This window comes from Delphinus delphis, chromosome 11 (genome assembly GCF_949987515.2).
Source record: "Delphinus delphis chromosome 11, mDelDel1.2, whole genome shotgun sequence".
Classification (NCBI taxonomy): domain Eukaryota; kingdom Metazoa; phylum Chordata; class Mammalia; order Artiodactyla; family Delphinidae; genus Delphinus; species Delphinus delphis.
In genome coordinates this window covers 30,360,574-30,380,584 of record NC_082693.1, presented here as the reverse complement: position 1 = coordinate 30,380,584, position 20,011 = coordinate 30,360,574, and the positions used below count along the sequence as shown (strand labels likewise).

At 34.3% G+C, this 20,011-nt stretch overlaps 1 protein-coding gene across 1 annotated transcript in view; it reads right to left on the bottom strand.

Annotated features, from left to right (window-relative positions):
* Positions 1-437: 437 nt before the first annotated feature.
* The window catches only part of REDIC1 (regulator of DNA class I crossover intermediates 1), a 72,852-nt gene continuing 53,278 nt past the window's right edge, over positions 438-20,011 (bottom strand). Inside the window, 4 exon segments of the mRNA XM_060026165.1 lie at positions 438-844; positions 847-892; positions 3,823-3,905; positions 9,842-9,905. Of these exon segments, the coding sequence (XP_059882148.1) occupies positions 438-844; positions 847-892; positions 3,823-3,905; positions 9,842-9,905 (600 nt within the window).

Below are 20,011 nucleotides of genomic sequence, written 5' to 3'. Positions count from 1 at the left end.
AATTAAGGCCAGAATTTTTAATGATGGTATAGTAGTTAAGAGAAGTAGCTAAGAAAATTCTTATAATTAAGTTATAAAACATATTTAGTATTATTTAGTATTATTTTCTGTCTTAAGCTCTTGGGAGAGAACATTTTTGCCAAAAGATGCAACAGCACTAAATTTTAACATAAATGCAACAAAGAAGTAATTAAACATATTTTTAATCCATAAACAACAGCATATCATAATGTAATTAATAATTACCATAAGAAAGATAGTAAATTTACATATATCTTATTTTCTAAAAAACTTTGACATACTAAAGCTATTAAAAATACCTATGGGAATACTTCCACCTAGTTGCTTAGCTACAAAAATATTCTCATTCTTTATTATGTTAATAAAACTCTAAACGTTAAACCAAATGCAAAATCTCAGGCTGAGGTTTTAGAATATTAGTTGTTTTTAAGGATTTCCTGCCCTCCAGTGGTATCTGCCTTAATATTTTCATTGCACCTTTCAACGTTACAAAAGGAAGACACATCTTTTCTACATTTACATTTTGAAATTATATCACATTGTATGGCAGCATCTAATTTTTCTTCAATTACAGGTTCACTCTCCGTCTGTATCCATGCATCACACCTTGCAACCTGTAGAATGCAGTTATTATTGGTTACGTTTTGAAATATATGTGCTGAATTACACTGAGACTGTGGAAACTGATCTATATTACTATTCATTGAGAACTGGTTAAAATCCTCATTTTGTTTATGAAATTTGGCATTGTTTTTAATAATCCTATCACATGGAAGTTTCTCCATGCTTTCTAAATAAAAATTATTAGTTGTTTCTTTGGTTTGATGGATCTCCTATTTGAACCTTCAATTTGATCTTCATCTTCAGATGGCTAAAAGAAATTTAGTAATTTTGCTCTTAATGATGCTTAAATTAAAAAAACAATCACTTCAAAGTAGACATTCTTTTTTTTTTTTTTTTTTTTCGGTACGCGGGCCTCTCACTGTTGTGGCCTCTCCCATTGCGGAGCACAGGCTCCGGATGCGCAGGCTCAGCGGCCATGGCTCACGGGCCCAGCCGCTCGGTGGCATGTGGGATCTTCCCGGACCGGGGCACAAACCCGTGTCCCCTGCATCGGCCACTGCGTCACCAGGGAAGCCCGAAAGTAGACATTCTTAAAATTCACATTATAGAAAATTTCAAAACAAAAAAGAGACTTTGGCAGGTGGCAAATCAACCTAGATTTAGAATTTTTTTTTAATCAAGGTTATGGATTTTAAAATAGCATGAAACAATAATAATCCTTATATTAAAGATGCAAAAGCACAAAAAAGAGAAGATTTTTGTCCATTATTAGTCTTCATACTCATAGGTGACATCACCCTACTACCTTTTCACAGAGAGGAAATGAAATACAACATATACTCTTCAACTACTTAAGAAGAGTGAAGTAGAAGTATAACTTTGAAAGAAAAAGCTAACACATACAATTTGTTTTAATATTCACTCATTGAGTCATTAAGTCAAAAAATATCTATATTGTATCTTTCACGAGCTCAGTCTCAAGAAAGACTCATTAAGAATGGTATCAGCTAACAGGAAATCAAATAGACAAAAGAAAGGTTAAACAGCAATAAATATCAAAACTGTTATATAAAAAATCAAATTTTAAGAACTTTTAATAGGTCTAGATTTCAATTTAGTAGCTTGAATTTTTCAACTTCAAGAAAAATTTATCTTTTAATTACTGAACTAACCAAAATACTGTTTTAATAAAAATCTTATATAAAAGTATTGATTATTCTAGCTAAAAATAAAAAGCAAAGTTAACATAAAAAAACCTAAAATGAGGTATAGACCTAAGCTGATTGGCACTAAAATAGGAAAAGTAAGCCCAAGAAACAGCATTAAACTGGCTGGGCATAAATTAGAGAAAATAGGATCAGTACATTTATTTATTCAAGAAATAAATACTCAGCACCTGCAATGTGAGTGAAGCAGACATATTTGCTGCTCTCTACAGCACACACTCTTATGTGTGGAAATGACGTTAATCAAATAATTACACACAAGCATATGTAATTACAAGTTGAACAAAGCATTATGAAGAGCAAGCATGAAGCACTTCAAGAGCATAACTAAGGAGTCTAATTTAGATTGAAAAGCCAAGGAGGGGCTTTCAAAAGAAGTGACATATTTAAGCTGCGACCTAAAGGATGAATAACAGTAATGTAAGAAACAGAATATATAAATGTGCTGAAGCAGAAAAGTGACTTAAGAAGCTAAGGAAGTGGAATGTCAGTATGCGTAAAGTGTGGTGAGAGAGGAATACTAGCAGTTGGAGATGTAGCCAGGGGCTAGACCACACATGGCCTGTCACTAATGAAAGCAGTTTAGATTCTAAAGTAAAACAGGAATCCATTGAATAAACATAGAAGTAACATCATTCAGTTTAAGTTTTCAAAAGACCATGATGACTGTTAACTAGAGAAAAAGTGGGGCAACAGTGGAAGTAGAGAGATCTCTTGGGCAACAACCATTAACAGTTCAAGAACAAGATGACGGTACCTTAGATTAGGGTACTGACACCTAGTACCCTAGGTGAGAAGTAGATAAATATGCAATTTATTTTGGAGGTAGAATTGATTGGATCAAGTGATGAAATGAATATGGTTAAGGAAGGCAGATGAGACAGAAAGAAATGCCAAACTAAAGTTTCTGGCATGAACAACTGAGTGGATAGAAAAGGGATCCACTAATATGGGAACTATCAGAAAAACTGATATGGGGAGATCAGAAGTGTTCAGTTTTTTGTGAAATATCCAAGAAGATATCCAATAAGAAATTGGACACCTAATTAAGGATCTAAGCTAAAGTCATAAAGTTGAGAATTGTCATCAACCAGGTAATAGTATAAAAAATCAATGGAGTATGTAACATCATCTAGAGTTTGGAGTGTAGGTTAAGAGAAGAATAGGCTCCTGAAGCAAACCCTAAACATTACAACATTTATATACAGGGAAAGGTGGAAGAGAAGTGGGCAAAGGCATAAAGTAGCATTCAGAGAGGTATGCAGGGAACTAAGATAGTGTGTATCACAAAAGCAAAGAGAAAAAAATGTTTCAAGAAAAGAAAATAATAATTTCTATTAATATTGTTAGAAATTCTTATAAAATAAAAACTGAAAATTGTCCAATGAATTTGGCATCGTTAGAGGTCATTGATGTCCTTCCTCAGCAAGGCAGTTTGGACAGCAAGCTAGAGACAAAAGGCAGGTGAAACGAAGATGGAAGAATTAATGGAGAATTCCATTTAAACATGTGATTTGCGAGAAACTCACTCAGAATATAATGCCATTCCAATTATTCAGATTACAGTTCCCACTCAGCATTAAACATGTCACTCCAATTATTCAGATTATAGTATTTTATAGTTTTCTTCACATAAGTCTGGAGACTTTCTTTTTGTGTGTATTATTGGTTGTTTTAGGTTTTCAATTATTGTGAATAGGTTCTTTTAAAAACGCTTTTAAAGGAAGAATGCATTTATCATATACACACACATACATCTCAGTAAGAGTGGGTTTTGTAAATAACAATGAACACATTCATCATCTCATAAGCATGAATGAATGATGCTCAATTACATTTTAATTTACATTCTTCTTACATTTTTAATATTTTCACATTTTTGTTTACATTTATTTTCACTATTATCTCAACTATTTTTTTCAGAATGAAAAAGTAAACGATGAGAAATACAAATCACTCTAAATTAGTATAGCATATATTAACAAGCAAAAAAAAAAAGAGCATAACTTACCATCTCTGAACTAGAACTGAAACAACTATCTGCTGGCCTTGGGGAGCAACTGGTAGACTGACTACTCCGTGAAGAATCAAGATCTGAAAATAAAAATTTAATTTGTGAAGAATGGTACCTATTAATATGTACATAGGCAGAAGATAGCTGCTGGTAAATAAGTTTAGCTAACATACTATAGAGCATTTTAAAAGTTAAAATTTTGGATATGTGGCAGGTTGCATTTTTGACAGGGTATTATGGATTTATTCTACATGTAAAAGATGTGCATCTACAAGTAAAATGAGGGTACCTAACGTAAGGGAAGAAAGGAGAACAGAGGAAGTTGAATTGATTTTTTCCAATACAATGAACCATTTTTTATGAGCAAATAATTTAAAGTGTCAATCTGTACGAAGGAGAAATAAGCCAAGTTAAGGTACCAGATATTTGCTAATTGAGTAAATGAAGTTTTATCACACAATCAAAACTGTATTTAACCTTTAATATGATTTCAAAACTATAGAATTTTAAAGCCATTTATGAATTCAAAATAATATAAAAAGATATATAATCTATTGAAATTTGATGGTGACTGTGACACTGTTAAATTTATTTTTTAAAAAGCTGTATGTAAAACAACTCAAAGCATCCAGTATGTTATTCTTTCATTATCTGCCTAATGTGTTCTCTTATGATTACAAGTAAAGTTTAAAAATGAGCTTGAAAAGTAGGTCATGACTCCCTAGCATGCATAAATACTATAGATCAACAGTAGCTTCAACCATTCCTCTTCTTGTTTGTGAAAATGAATTTGCTATCCAAAAAGAAAAAGAAAAAGGTAATGGAATGTGGTGCAACAACACATGTTAAATCACATGTCCTCCCATACACAACAGACCATGACTACTATTCATACCTCAGATCAGATCTGATACCTTCTGTAACAGAATCTAGCCGTCAGTCAGCTGAGAGGTAGAGAGAACTTAGGTAAATTCAGTTACCCTTAGTTCATCATACTAGAAGGAATTTATACCCTCCCAAAGCAGGTTCTCCTCAACAGTGGAAAGCAGAGAAAAGAAAAGTAGGATTTTACTAACAACATGATCTAAGGGCATTCCCCCACAACAAGGTTCATTCAGTTCATAAGTATAGTAAACCCATAGTTATTAGTAGAGAAGACAAATGTCCGTTAAATGAATGTCTTACCTCTAACAGTGTAAGAAAGGATATGTAGATTAAAATGTAAATTATACACTTATTGAGTAATTACCTTAAGTAAGTCACTTAGTAGTTTTTAGGAATATGTGGCCATAATGCTCAAAGTATTCAGACTCTTGAGATGGAGAAAAAGACATACATTTATTTTTTTTAAACAGTCACAAAATTAGACCCAACAATAGAAGTCATAGAAGGTACAAAAGTGGTAGAGACCTAAGTGTGATGAGCTCTAGGGAAAAAAGGTTTAGTGAAGAGTAATAGAGAAAGCACAAGATAAAGAATGGGTTTTGGAAGATGAATAAACAATTTCCCAAAAGACAAGATGAAAAATAGCATATGGGATGGGGAAAAAGAAAGTGTAGAGGTGCACTTTAATACAAAATTAATTTTAGACTGTCTACCAAGGCATCTAATTGGGGATTAATTAAAGAAGGGTTAAACTACATGAAAGCAGATTGTTAGGAGATTAACTCAATAATCAAGTTATGAAGTGATGAGGATCTGCAATAAAACAGTGGGAGTGCATTGAAGAGGCAAGTGATTCAAATTTCAAGAAAGCTTTCAAATAGCCTCAGTTTAAAAAAATTTTTGTCAATCTGACATAACACTAATTCCAAAATCTGAGAAAGATTACACATGCACATACACACACACATACATATTATACATAGGCCAATCTCACTTATAGGATCAATGCAAAAATTGTATATAAATATTAAAACTTTTAAATTTAAAATTAAAGAACAAAAAAATTTAAAAATTAAATAGAATAGCAAACTTAATCATAATTCATCATGACTTGGTGGGATTTGTTTTAGGAATGCTAGAATGGTCCATATCACAAAATCCATTAGCAAAATTCAGCACTTTAAAAGATCTACACCACAGTGAGATATCACCTCACACCCATTAAGATGGTTACTTATTAAGGAAAAAAAAACAGAAAATAATGTGTTGGCACTGATTTGGAAGAGTTGGAACCCTGGTGCACTCTTCGTGGGAATGTAGAATGGTGTAGCTGATATGGAAAACAGTATGAATTGTTCTTCAAAAATTTAAAAACAGAACTTCCATATGATCCAGTAATCCCATTTCTAGGGATATAGCCAAAAGAATTGAAAACAGAATCTTGAAGAGATATTTGCACACCCATGTTCATTGCAGGATTATAATAGCCAAGAGGTGGAAGCAACCTAAATGTCTATTGACAAAAGAATGGATACAGAAAATGTGGTTTACACATACTATGGAATATTATTCAGCATTATAAAAGAAGGAAATCCTGTTGTATGCTACAACATGGATGAACCTTGAAGACATTATGCTAAGTGAAATGTCACAAAAAGATAAATATTGTATGATTACATACAATATTTGTATATTGTATGATTACACTTATATTCAAACTCATAGAAATGGAATAGTGGTTGTCAGAGGCTGGGGGGAAGGAGAGGTATACTGTACCCTTTGAAATTGTTGGAAGGGTGAATTTTATGTGTTTTGGGGTACAAAAAAAGATATATGAGGGAAAGATAATAATCATTTCTATAGATGCCAATAATCACTCTTCCCCAAACTACTAATAGCCTCAAAATCACCTCTAAAAAAACTCTCAATAAAACAGTCAACATACACATGCCTAAGTCCAAAATCCAGACTCTTACTTAATGTAGAAACATGGAGTGTACATTCACACTAAAGTAGCAACAAAAACAATGAAAAGTACCTACAGCTAAATCTAATAAAGGACATGCAGAATCTGCTTGAGGAAAACGTTAAAGTGCATAAAGGCGTTTTAAACAACTATTAAAGATATAAAATTAGACTGAATTAATAAAAAGCCATCCTTATTCTTATATAGGGCTACTCAACATCATTAGGATGACAATTCACACTTAATTAATGTATACATTTAGTACTTTCCCAATAAAAATTGAAATATTTCCTTGGCGGGACTTCCCCAGTGGTCCAGTGGTTAAGACTCTGTGCTTCCACTGTAGGGGGCACAGGTTTGATCCCTGGTCGGGGAACTAAGATCCCACACGCCAAGCAGTGTGCCCCCCCCACCAAAGGAAACATTTCCTTGAAGTTACACAAGTTGATTTTAAAGTTTACATGTAAAATTAATCAAAAATAGCCAGAAAAATTCTTTAAAAAGTGCAAAGGGAGGTGTAACTCTTAGAAATGAAACATAGTATAAAGTAATCATAATAAAAATAATGTGATATTAGCACATGAAGATTAGGAAAGATCAATGGAATGGTAAAGAAAGCCCCAGAACAGATTGAAGTATATATGGAAAGTTGATACATAAAAAGGTAGTATTACAAATACCTAGGGAAAAGATGCATTTTTAAAAACTTGAATCAGGATAAACTCCTAAAACAGGATAAACTCTAAGTGCAAAAATATAAAATCATACTAATACTAGAAGAAAACATAAGTGAATTCATTTGCAACCAGGGAGTGTAAACAGTCTTCCTAATTAAATCCAAAGGTATAAAAGAAAAGATTGATAATATTAGCTACATAAAAAATGTTAAGCCTTTTGCAAAGCAGGAGACACCATAAACAAAGTAAAAACAGATAAAACAAATCAAAAATTAATAAACTAGCAGAAAATATTTGTGACACATTACAAAGACCTAAACCTCTTTAATATTAATATATAAAGAGCTCTTAAATATCAAGAAAAAGATGTAAAACCTCAACGGGCCTAACGACATGAATGGAGAGTTCACAGAAAAAAAATCACAAATAGCCATTACACATTTTTAAACGATGCTCGACTGCACTCATATAAAAAGAAGTGCAAACTGAAACTTCTATCTATATATCTTTATAAGATTCACAAAAATTCCTAAGTTTGACCACAATCCCTGTTGGTGAGGCTGTGGAATCAAAAGCACATTTCTGGTAGGATTACAAAATGATGCAATGGGGAATTTGGAAATTTCTATCAAAATCAAATTTTGGCAATAACTATCAAAAAAAAAAACCCACAGTGTATCTCCTCTTTGATTCAGCAATCCCACTTCTAGAAATTACCCTGAAAATGTACCTCCACAATTAAGAAATATGTGTTCAAAATTGTTCACTGCACATTGTTTGTAAGAAAGATATTTGAAACAACCTAAATATCCACCAACAGGGCACTGACTGAGTAAACTATAGATCATCCACATAATGGATTACTAAATGGGCATAAATAAAGGATGAATAAATGTCCAGTACTAATATGAGGAAATCTACAGAAAATTTATTAAATAAATCCATTTAATTCATCTATAAAATATACTGTATTAAATAAAATATCCTATTTAGAGTGCAAAGAACAGGGAACTAAGACACACATATATGTGCATTTATACACATCAGGCTTTATTTAGAAAAAAAGTCCACTGGAATGATAAACAGTAAACCAACAAAAAATAGCTACTCATATGAGGCAGAAGGAAATAGGGCAGACAGGAGAGGGATAGAAACCAAATTAATGCTTTACATATTAAAAAAATTAAATTAAGTAAAAAAGGAAAAAGTCCATAAAGATTTCTAGGTATCCCAACAGACTAGATATGCTGAAGAATCATTCAACCGCAAAATATCTAAAAAGTGCCAGAAAGTGTTGTCAACAAAAAGACAATATAGAATAAAAAGACCACTCAAATATGAAATATCTGCTACTCAAATATGAAATATTTGCTACTCAAATATGAAATATCTGCTACACAGGAGTCTACAAGCAATCTGAATCTAGGATATATAAAAGGTATAAAGGACATAGATATACAAAAGACACATCCAATAAAGAAAGCCAAACTTCCTAAAAGAAACATGGACAATAGACATGAAAGACATTTCACAGATGAAATATGGGTGGCCAATGAGCCTAATCAACAATGGAAAATATAAATTGAAATTGCAATAAGATATCACATTGCCAACAATGATAAAAAGCTGATCCAGTGTTAGTGAGAATATGTAACAGCTAAGATTCTTTACCTATTGCTAGTGTTTAAACCAGGAGTTTAAACCAGGAGTTTAAACAGGCACATCTACTTTGGAAAACAATTTTGCATTACCTAGAAGAGTGCATATCATATGAACTAGCCAATTCAACTTCTAGAATTATATCCTAGAAGAAACATTTATACATGTGTGCCAGGAGAAATATCAAAATTTGTCAAAGTAGCATTGTTTATCATAGCAAAATATTAAAAACAACTCAAATAATCTTTGTCAGAAGATGCATACATAGATTGTGCTACATTCACACAATAGAAGGCTAAATAGGAGAAAACAAATGATGAACTGTATTAGAGTCACAAGTGTCAGGGTGATTGAACCTCAAAACATATTGCTGGGTGAACAAAAAGTAAGTTTCAGAAAAATGTATAGAGTTTGCCTCAATTTGCTGCAGAAAGCTCAAAAGCAAGCAATTGGAAAAGTCTATATGTGCTATCACAAAAAACAAATTCAGGAAAAGAGTTACCACTAGGGGGCAGGATAGGAAATGCAATTGAGAAGATATTCAAAAGTACTGATTATGTATTATTTCTTAAACTACTATACAAACTAAGTACAAAGGTATCTGTTTATTATTCAGTAAGTTGTACATATATATTATATATCCTCATCATGTATAACATTTTATAGAAGACAAAATTAATTTTAAAGAGCCAATTGCATTATTAATATATTCTAAGATACTTATAAAATATATTTGCTGGCAAAACTCTAAAAAAACCTTAAAATTTAACTAATTTCTGTTAAAATGTTGTTTTTTTAAAGAATAAAATTCACTTATAGTTATACTGACAGGTTTTCTTAGTAGATGTTATCCCACCTTTTAAAGAACACATTCCTCCTTCTTCCATCAGAATCTAGAAGAAAAACAAAATTTTAACAACTCCAAAGAATATAAAATAATACCTACTTATAGTTCCTTTTAACCACACCAATTCATCTTATAGCATTCTTCTTTCATATTACTTTAATTCAACTCAGATGATTTTAAAATCACAAAGAAAAATTTGCCTGTGATGAACAATAAAATGAAATAAAATATAAATTGGTTTAGAAACAGCAAGCAACAGAATAGACATTTACCAAGAAATAACTTATTGACAAAAAGGAAAGGCTTCAGGTAACCTTAGCAAATGTAGTTGAAAAAAGACAAAGATATTAAAGCAATTTGAAGATCTATTCTGTTATTCTCTTTCTAATTTCTTAAGTTGGATATCAGTTCATTTACTTTCAGTTTTTCTAAATAATAAAAGCTCTTAGAGGTAAAAATTTTCTGTATAACACACCACTGGCTTTGATTTTCATCAATCTCTATGTAATTTGCATTTTCTTTTGATTTTTTTCTTTTTTTTCTTTTTCATTGTTAAACCCACAGTGTTTCTTAATTTCCAAGAAGGTAAGGGAGGTTAAACACCTTTTGTTGTTGCTGTTGATTACTACTTTAATGATTTTTTACTAGGGAATGTGACTATGAATCTCTCCATAGATAAATATCTTAGAGTTTCTTTATGGCTTATTATTATATATGAATTATGTTTATAAACGTACCATGGATTCATAGAAACTAAATATTCTCTGTTGGTGGGATACAGTTTTTTAGATAGATAGGTAGTATAAAAGAGAAACTGTCTGGCTGCTCAATCAAACCTGTTTCCCCTTCCTCTTAGGCATACAGCTAAACTATATTTCCTAGCCTCACTTGCAGCTGGTTTGAACAAGTGATTTAAGTTCTGCTCATTGGCAAATATGGTGCAGAACACTACCAGTCTTGGTCTATAAAAATTTTCTCCATAATCCTCCACTTCCTTTTCCCTCTGATATCAACATACAGTGCAAACATGGAAAGCTACCAGTTAAAAGACAGCAGAGTCCCTAGCAGCCAGGGGTCCTGAATAACTTTATAGAACAGAACCTCTTCTCTAACCCCATTATTCAACCATTTAAAAAGTATTGTATGTTCAGAGGGCAGACAGCAGAAGCAAGAACTACAATCCTGCAGCCTGTGGAACAAAAACCACATTCACAGAAAGATAGACAAGATTAAAAGGCAGAGGGCTATGTACCAGATGAAGGAACAAGATAAACCCCCAGAAAAACAACTAAATGAAGTGGAGATAGGCAACCTTACAGAAAAAGAATTCAGAATAATGATAGTGAAGATGACCCACGAGCTTGGAAAAAGAATGAAGGCAAAGATCGAGAAGATGCAAGAAATGTTTAACAAAGATCTAGAAGAATTAAAGAACAAACAGAGATGAACAATACAATAACTGAAATGAAAAATACACTAGAAGGAATCAATAGCAGAATAACTGAGGCGGAAGAAGGGATAAGTGACCTGGAAGATAGAATGGTGGAATTCACTGCTGAGGAACAGAATAAAGAAAAAAGAATGAAAAGAAATGAAGACAGCCTAAGAGAACTCTGGGACAACATTAAACTCAACAACATTCATATTATAGGGGTCCTAGAAGGAGAAGAGAGAGAGAAAGGACCCGAGAAAATATTTGAAGAGATTATAGTCAAAAACTTCCCTAACATGGGAAAGGAAATAGCCACCCAAGTCCAGGAAGTGCAGAGAGTCCCATACAGGAAAAACCCAAGGAGAAACACACCAAGACACATAGTAATCAAATTGGCAAAAATTAAAGACAATGAAAAAGTACTGAAAGCAGCAAAGGAAAAAGGACAAATAATATACAAGGGAGCTCCCATAAGGTTAACAGCTGATTTCTCAGCAGAAACTCTACAAGCCAGAAGGGAGTGGCATCATATACTTAAAGTGATGAAAGGAAAGAACCTACAACCAAGATTACTCTAACCGGCAAGGACCTCATTCAGATTCGATGGAGAAATCAAAAGCTTTACAGACAAGCAAAAGCTAAGAGAATTCAGCAACACCAAACCAGCTCTACAACAAATGCTAAAGGAACTTCTCTAAGTGGAAAACACAAGAGAAGAAAAGGACCTACAAAAAGAAACCCAAAACAATTAAGAAAATGGTCATAGGAACATACATATTGATAATTACCTTAAACGTGAATGGATTAAATGCTCCAACCAAAAAACACAGGCTCACTGAATGGATACAAATACAAGAACCTCAAAACAGGTTTTGAGGTTTAGATACGCTGTCCAAAAGAGACCCACTTCAGACGTAGGGACACATTCAGACTGAAACTGAGAGGATGGAAAAAGATATTCCCTGCAAATGGAAATCAAAAGAAAGCGGGAGTAGCAATACTCATATGAGACAAAATAGACTTTAAAGAATGTTACAAGAGACAAGGAAGTCACTACATAAAGATCAAGGGATCCATCCAAGAAGAAGATATAACAATTATAAATATATAGGCACCCATCATGGGACCACCTCAATACATAAGGCAACTGTTAACAGCTATGAAAGATGAAATTGACAGTAACACAATAATAGTGGGGGACTTTAACACCACACTTACACCAATGGACAGATCATCCAAAGAGAAAATTAAAAAGGAAACACAAGCTTTACATGACACAATAGACCAGATGGAGTTAATTGATATTTCTAGGACATTCCACCCCCAAACAGCAGATTACACTTTCTTCTCAAGTGTGCACAGAACATTCTACAGGATAGATCACATCTTGGGTCACAAATCAAGGCTCAGTAATTTAAGAAAATTGAAAGCATATCAAGTATCTTTTGCTATGAGATTAGAAATCAATTACAGGGAAAAAACCATGAAAAACACAAACACATGGAGGCTAAACAACACATTACTAAATAACCAAGAGATCACTGAAGAAGTCAAAGAGGAAATCAAAAAATACCCAGAGACAAATGACAATGAAAACATGACAACACAAAACCTATGGGATGCAGCAAATGGAGTTCTAACAGGGAAGTTTATAGCAATACAATCCTACCTCAATGAACAACTCAAACAATCTAACCTTACACCTAAAGGAACTAGAGAAAGAAGAACAATCAAAACCCAAAGTTAGCAGAAGGAAAGAAATCATAAAGATCAGAGCAGAAATAAATAAAATAGAAACAAAGAAAACAATAGCAAAGATCAATAAAACTAAAATGTGGTTCTTTGGGAAGATAAATTTGATAAACCATTAGCCAGACTCATCAAGAAAAAGGGGGAGAGGACTCAAATCAATAAAATTAGAAATGAAAAAGGAGAAGTTAGAACAGACACTGCAGAAATACAAAACATCCTAAGAGACTACTACAAGCAACCCTATGCCAATAAAATGGACAACCTGGAAGAAATGGACAAATTCTTAGAAAGGTATAACCTTCCAAGACTGAACCAAGAAATAGAAAATATGAACAGACCAATCACAAGTAATGAAATTGAAATGGTGATTAAAAATCTTCCAATAAACAAAAGCCCAGGAGTAGACGGCTTCACAGGTGAATTCTATCAAACATTTAGAGAAGAGCTAAGACATATCCATCTCAAACTCTTCCAAAAAATTGCAGAGGAAGGAACAGTCCCGAACTCATTCTATGAGGCCACCATCACCCTGATACCAAAACCAGACAAAGATACTACAAAAAAAAGAAAATTACAGACCAATATCATTGGTGAATATAGACTCAAAAATCTTCAAAAAATACTAGCAAACAAAATCCAACAACACATTAAAAGGATCATGCACCATGATCAAGTGGAATTTATCCCAGGGCTGCAAGAATTCTTCAATATATGCAAATCAACCAATGTGATATACCATATTAACAAATTGAAGAATAAAAACCATATGATCATCTCAGTAGATGCAGAAAAAGCTTTTGACAAAATTCAATACCCATTTATGATAAAAAACTCTCCAGAAAGTGGGCCTAGAGGGAACCTACCTCAACATAATAAAGGCCATATATGACAAACTCACAGCCAACATTGTTCTCAATGGTGAAAAACTGAAACCATTTCTTCTAAGACCAGGAAAAAGACAAGGTTGCCCAGTCTCACCACTATTATTCAACATAGTTTTGGAAGTTTTAGCCACAGCAATCAGAGAAGAAAAGGAATCCAAATCAGAAAACAAACCCACAGCAAACATCATTCTCAACTGTGAAAAACTGAAAGCATTTCCTCTAAGATCAGGAACAAGACAAGGATGTCCACTCTCACCACTATTCAATATAGTTTTGGAAGTCCTAGCCACAGCAATCAGAGAAGAAAAAAAGAAATTAAAAGGAATACTAATTGGAAAAGAAGAAGTAAAGCTGCCACTGTTTGCAGATGACATGATACTATACATAGAGACTCCAAAAGATGCCACCAGAAAACTACTAGAGCTAATCAATGAATTTGGTAAAGTTGCAGGATACAAAATTAATGCATAGAAATCTCTTGCATTCCTATACACTAATGATGAAAAATCTGAAAGAGAAATTAAGGAAGCACTCCCATTTACCATTGCAACAAAAAGAATAAAATACCTAGGAATAAACCTACTTAGGGAGACAAAAGACCTGTATGCAGAATACTATAAGACACTGTTGAAAGAAATTAAAGATAATACCAATAGATGGAGAGATATACCATGTTCTTGGATTGGAAGAATCAATATTGTGAAAATGACTATACTACCCAAAGCAATCTACAGATTCAATGCAATCCTTAGCAAATTACCAATGGCATTTTTTACAGAACTAGAACAAAAAATCTTAAAATTTGTATGGAGACATAAAAGACCCCGAATAGCCAAAGAGGTCTTGAGGGAAAAAAAAGGAGCTGGAAGAATCAGACTCCCTGACTTCAGACTATACTACAAAGCTACAGTAATCAAGACAACATGGTACTGACACAAAAATAGAAATACAGATCAATGGAACAGGATAGAAAGCCCAGAGATAAACCCACCCACCTATGGTCAATTAATCTATGACAAAGGAGGCAAGGATATATAATGAAGAAAAGACAGTCTCTTCAATAACTGGTGCTGGGAAACTGGACAGCTACATGTAAAAGAATGAAATTAGAACACTCCCTAACACCATACACAAAAATAAACTCAAAATGGATGAGACCTAAATGTAAGACCCGCCAGTATAAAACTCTTAGAGGAAAACATAGGAAGAACATTCTTTGACATAAATCACAGCAAGATCTTGATCCACCTCCTAGAGTAATGGAAATAAAAACAAAAATAAACAAATGGGACCTAATGAAACTTCAAAGCTTTTGCAATGCAAAGGAAACTAAAAACAAGATGAAAAGACAACCATCAGAATGGGAGAAAATATTTGCAAATGAATCAACAGACAAAGGATTAATCTCCAAAATATACAAACAGCTCATGCAGCTCAATATTAAAAAAACACACAACCCAATCCAAAAATGGGCAGAAGACATAAATAGACATTTCTCCAAAGATGACATACAGATGGCCAAGAAGCACATGAAAAGCTGCTCAACATCACTAATTATTAGAGAAATGCAAATCAAAGCTACAGTGAGGTATCACCTCACATCAGTTAGAATGGGCATCATCAGAAAATCTACGAACAACAAATTCTGGAGAGGGTGTGGAGAAAAGGGAACCATCTTGCACTGTTGTTGGGAATGTAAATTGATATAGCCACTATGGAGAACAGTATGGAGTTTCCTTATGAAACTAAAAAGAGAACTACCATATGACCCAGCAATCTTACTACTGGGCATATACCCTGAGAAAACCATCACTCAAAAAGACACATGCACCCCAGTGTTCACTGCAGCACTATTTACAATAGCCAGGTCATGGAAGCAACCTAAATGCCCATCAACAGACGAATGGATAAAGAAGTAGTGGTACATATATACAATGGAATATTACTCAGCCATAAAAAGTAACGAAATTGGGTCATTTGTAGAGATGTGGATGAATCTAGAGACTGTCATACAGAGTGAAGTAAGTCAGAAAGAGAAAAACAAATATTGTATATTAACGCATATATGTGGAACCTAGAAAAATGGTACAGATGAACCGGTTTGCAGGACAGAAATTTAGACACAGACGTAGAGAACAAACGTATGGACACCAAGAAGGGAAAGTGGCGGGGGGTGGGGGTGGTGGTGTGATGAATTGGGAGATTGGAATTGACATGTATACACTGATGTGTATAAAATAGATGACTAATAAGAACCTGCTGTACAAAAAAAAAAAGTATTGTAGGCTCAATCCTTAAAACATTCAAGTCTCAAACTTGTACCAGGAACCCACAAACTGAGAAAGCTACATAGACCCCAAGGTAGACATATACTGCAATGCCAACTTCATATCTTTTGATAGAGAAAAACAGAAGCCCAAATAGAAAAAAATAAAACTGAATTATTCAAGGAATTTCCCCCATTCTCTAGGTTCAGCAAGCCTTCACAATGCCTGCTCAGCAGGATTTCATAATTGGTATGGATCAATAACTTTTATATCCTCTTCTTCTCTTCTCTAATGGGCATTTATTGCATTTATACTGTCCCTAATACTATATATTTTCTTTATATACATATCTTTTGCTATCTTTTTATTTTCAACCTTTATTATTATGTTCTACATGTTTCTTGAAAAATATGTAGAGATATTAGTCTCCTCAATTTGATATTCCTCTAATCTTCATAAGAAACACCAGCCCTCTAATAAAATTTAATATATTGCTAAGCAGGATTCATTCCTTACATTTTACATTTATTGTTTATGTAGAAGTGTTCTCATTTTTTCCCACCTTGATCAGGTTTCCTAGTGTGACATCCCCACCGTTTTGCATTCTGAAGTTCTTCCATGTGCCTCCATTTCTCTAGTGATTTTCCTCCCATTTTAAACAATCATATTTAAACTGTATTCCTCTACTATTTTAAAATTAAATAAGTTGCAGTTAAAAATGGCAATGTAGAGGGATCCTAAACTCACCTTCTCCCATGGACACACTGAATCTACAGCTACACACAGAACAATTTCTTCTAAAAGAACCTCCCCTCCCGCCAAAAAACCCCAACTAGCCAAGAGCCTCCCACACATTGGCCAAATAAGAAAAAACCTACATTGAAGCAGGTAGGACAGGCTGAGACTCAATCTCAGATTATGCTGAGACACCATAAACCCCACTCCAGGTGCAGCAACCCACAATCAGGAAGGAACTTACTACAAGTTTCTCCATGAAGAACTAATGGTTGGAACCTTATATTTGGTTCCTGAACTTCTAAGACCTGCAACTGAGAGATGAGCCTCCCAAACATCAAGACTTGAAAGCCAGTGAAGCCTTTGTCTATGAGATCTGCAAGACTATAGCAAACTGAGAAACAGTTCTCAAAGTGTTTGCACAAGCTCCACAAGACTACTACCCAGGGCCTAGAGCAGAGGTAGCCCACTGACATACCCAATCTTTCTGTGAAAGAAGCCTATTAGTTTATCTTCATAGATGTGACCTGAACAGAAGGCTTCTAATTAAACTCATATCTAAGAGCAGACTGTAATCCTATCCAGAGACCTCAGAGTCTAGGCACTATCTTCATGCGCTCCCTCTGCCTTGCTCCCAGAGATGAGCCTGTACACACATCTGTGCCCCAGTTTTTGCGGTTTCCACCACTTGTCTGCCTTGCTCTGGCCACCAATGGGTCTTACATTTGTAGGTCCTATAGCACTATAGCAAATGGAGAAAGAATTCTTAACCAGTTAGTCCCCCAGGGCACAGCACAGAGGTAGCAGACTGAAACATACCCTGAATGTTTCCCTGAGAGAGGCTTATTTGCTTATCTTAAATCTTCAGGAACAGGCTTCTTATTTGACACACATTTAGAGACAGACTGAAATACTTTTTAAAGACCACAGAGACCAGCAGGTGCCATCTTTGTGCTTTCCCTCTGCCTTATTCTAGGTTGTCACAAAGAATGTCACTTGTTAAATCAGTAAACAAAGGATGTTGCAGCCGTCAGCTACTGCAGCCTCCCCAACCCCCAGCATCCACAGGTGCACCCTGAGGGATTCAGGATGGAGAAGACAGGATACTGACCTAGACAGTAAAGGTGCATATCAAAGGAATGATTTCAATGAGCCCAGACACTTGCAGCTTCCCGCACATAGAAAAATGCTATATTATTAACTTGAGGTGTCTGGTTTTTCTTTAATTAACAGTAATCCTTTGATGTTCTGACTATCTGTTTGTTTGTTGTTTGTTTTTGCAAAAACTCCTATATAACCTGGCTCTTACCTTACCTCTAAGGGACAGTTCCTCAGAGCTAGCTGAGAGGCTGTCCCCTGGGCTTAAGTCCTTAGTATGCCTGCTAAATAAAACATAATTCTCAATTTTTAGGTTATGCATTTTTTTCAGTTGACATTGGTATCTCCCAGAAAAGAGTTTGTGCACACGTCTGAGGCCCTGACTTTTGAGGCTGCTGCCCAAAGGACACATCCCTTGATAGCCTGGCTCTGGTGGTCAGCAGCCCTTGTTTTCACAGGTTCAATGGGATGGTAGCAAACAAAGAAACAGTTCTCAACTGGCTATCACACCACGTCTCAGAGCAGAGGGAACAGAAAGAAATTCCCATCTTAAAGTTTTCTCATGGAAGAGGCATATTTGTGTACTTGTGTACTGTTGGCAGAGGGTCCAGCTTCCAATCAGACTAAATCTATGTTTTGACTGAGATATTCCCATTTAGGAACCTGGTGGTTTTGGCACACCCTCAACTGGGAGCCACTAAAAATGAACTAAGTTGCTTGGACAATCACAAAGGTTTGAGAGACAACAAAGACCTAGGGTGAGGTTGAAACACAGTGATCATCCCCTGCATGTGGCCACTCCTTCAAGACTAGGAGAGGTAGCTGTTTTCTCTAATGCATAAAAACCGACAAAGAGTGTCAAGGAAAATGAAGAAACAGAAGAATATTTTCCAGATGAAAGAAAAAGGTAAAGCCTCAGAAAAAGACCTTAATGAAATGGAGATAAGCAATTTAGCTTATACCTTACAAAATAACAGTCATAAAACTGCTCGCTGAGGTCAGGAGATCAGCACATGAGCTAAGTGAGAATTTCAACAAAGAAACAGAAAATATAAGAAAATACCTAACAGAAATCAGAGCTGAAGAATACAATAACTGAACCAAAAAATACAATAGAACGGTTCAACAGAAGACCAGATTAAGCTGAAGAAGTGATCAGAAGTTTCAAAATAAGGCAAAGGAATTCATCAAATCAGAGTAACAAAAAAGATAAAGCAAAGAAAAAGAGTGAAAATAGTGTAAGGGACTTATGGGACAATATCACGTGGACCAATATTCACATTATAGGGGTCCAAAAATGAAAAGAAGAAGAAAAAAGGGCAGAAAACTGGTTAGAAAAAATTATGGCCAATAAATCCCCTAACTTGGGGAAGGAAACATACCTCCAGATCCAAGAAGACAATAAAGTTCCAAATAAGATGAATCCAAATAGACTCTCACCAGGACACATTATAATTAACTTATCAAAAGTTAAAAACAAGGAGACAGTCTTAAAAGCAACAAGAGAAAAACAACTTGTTAAGTATAAGGGAACCCTCATAAGACTATCAGCAGGTTTTTCAGCATAAACTTTGCAGTCCAGAAAGGAGTGGCACAATATATTCAAATTGCAGGAAGAAAAAAAAACTACCAACCAACAATACTCTACCTGGCAAATTTGTTCTTCAGATTAGAAGAAGAGATAAAGAGTTTTCCAGAAAGGCAAAAACTAAAGGAGTTTTTCACCACTAGACTGGCCTTAAAAGAAATGTTAGAAGAACTTCTTTAAGACAAAACAAAATAACAGTAATTAGCAACAGGAAAATATGTGAAGGTATAAATCTCACTGGTAAAGGTAAATATGTAAAATTTAGAATAATCTAATGTTGTAAGGGTGGTTAATCACTTATAAAACTAGTGTGAAAGTTAAAGGACAAAAGTAGTAAAAATAACAACTACAGTAACTTGTTAATAGATACACAAGGTAAGAAGAAGTAAGATGTGA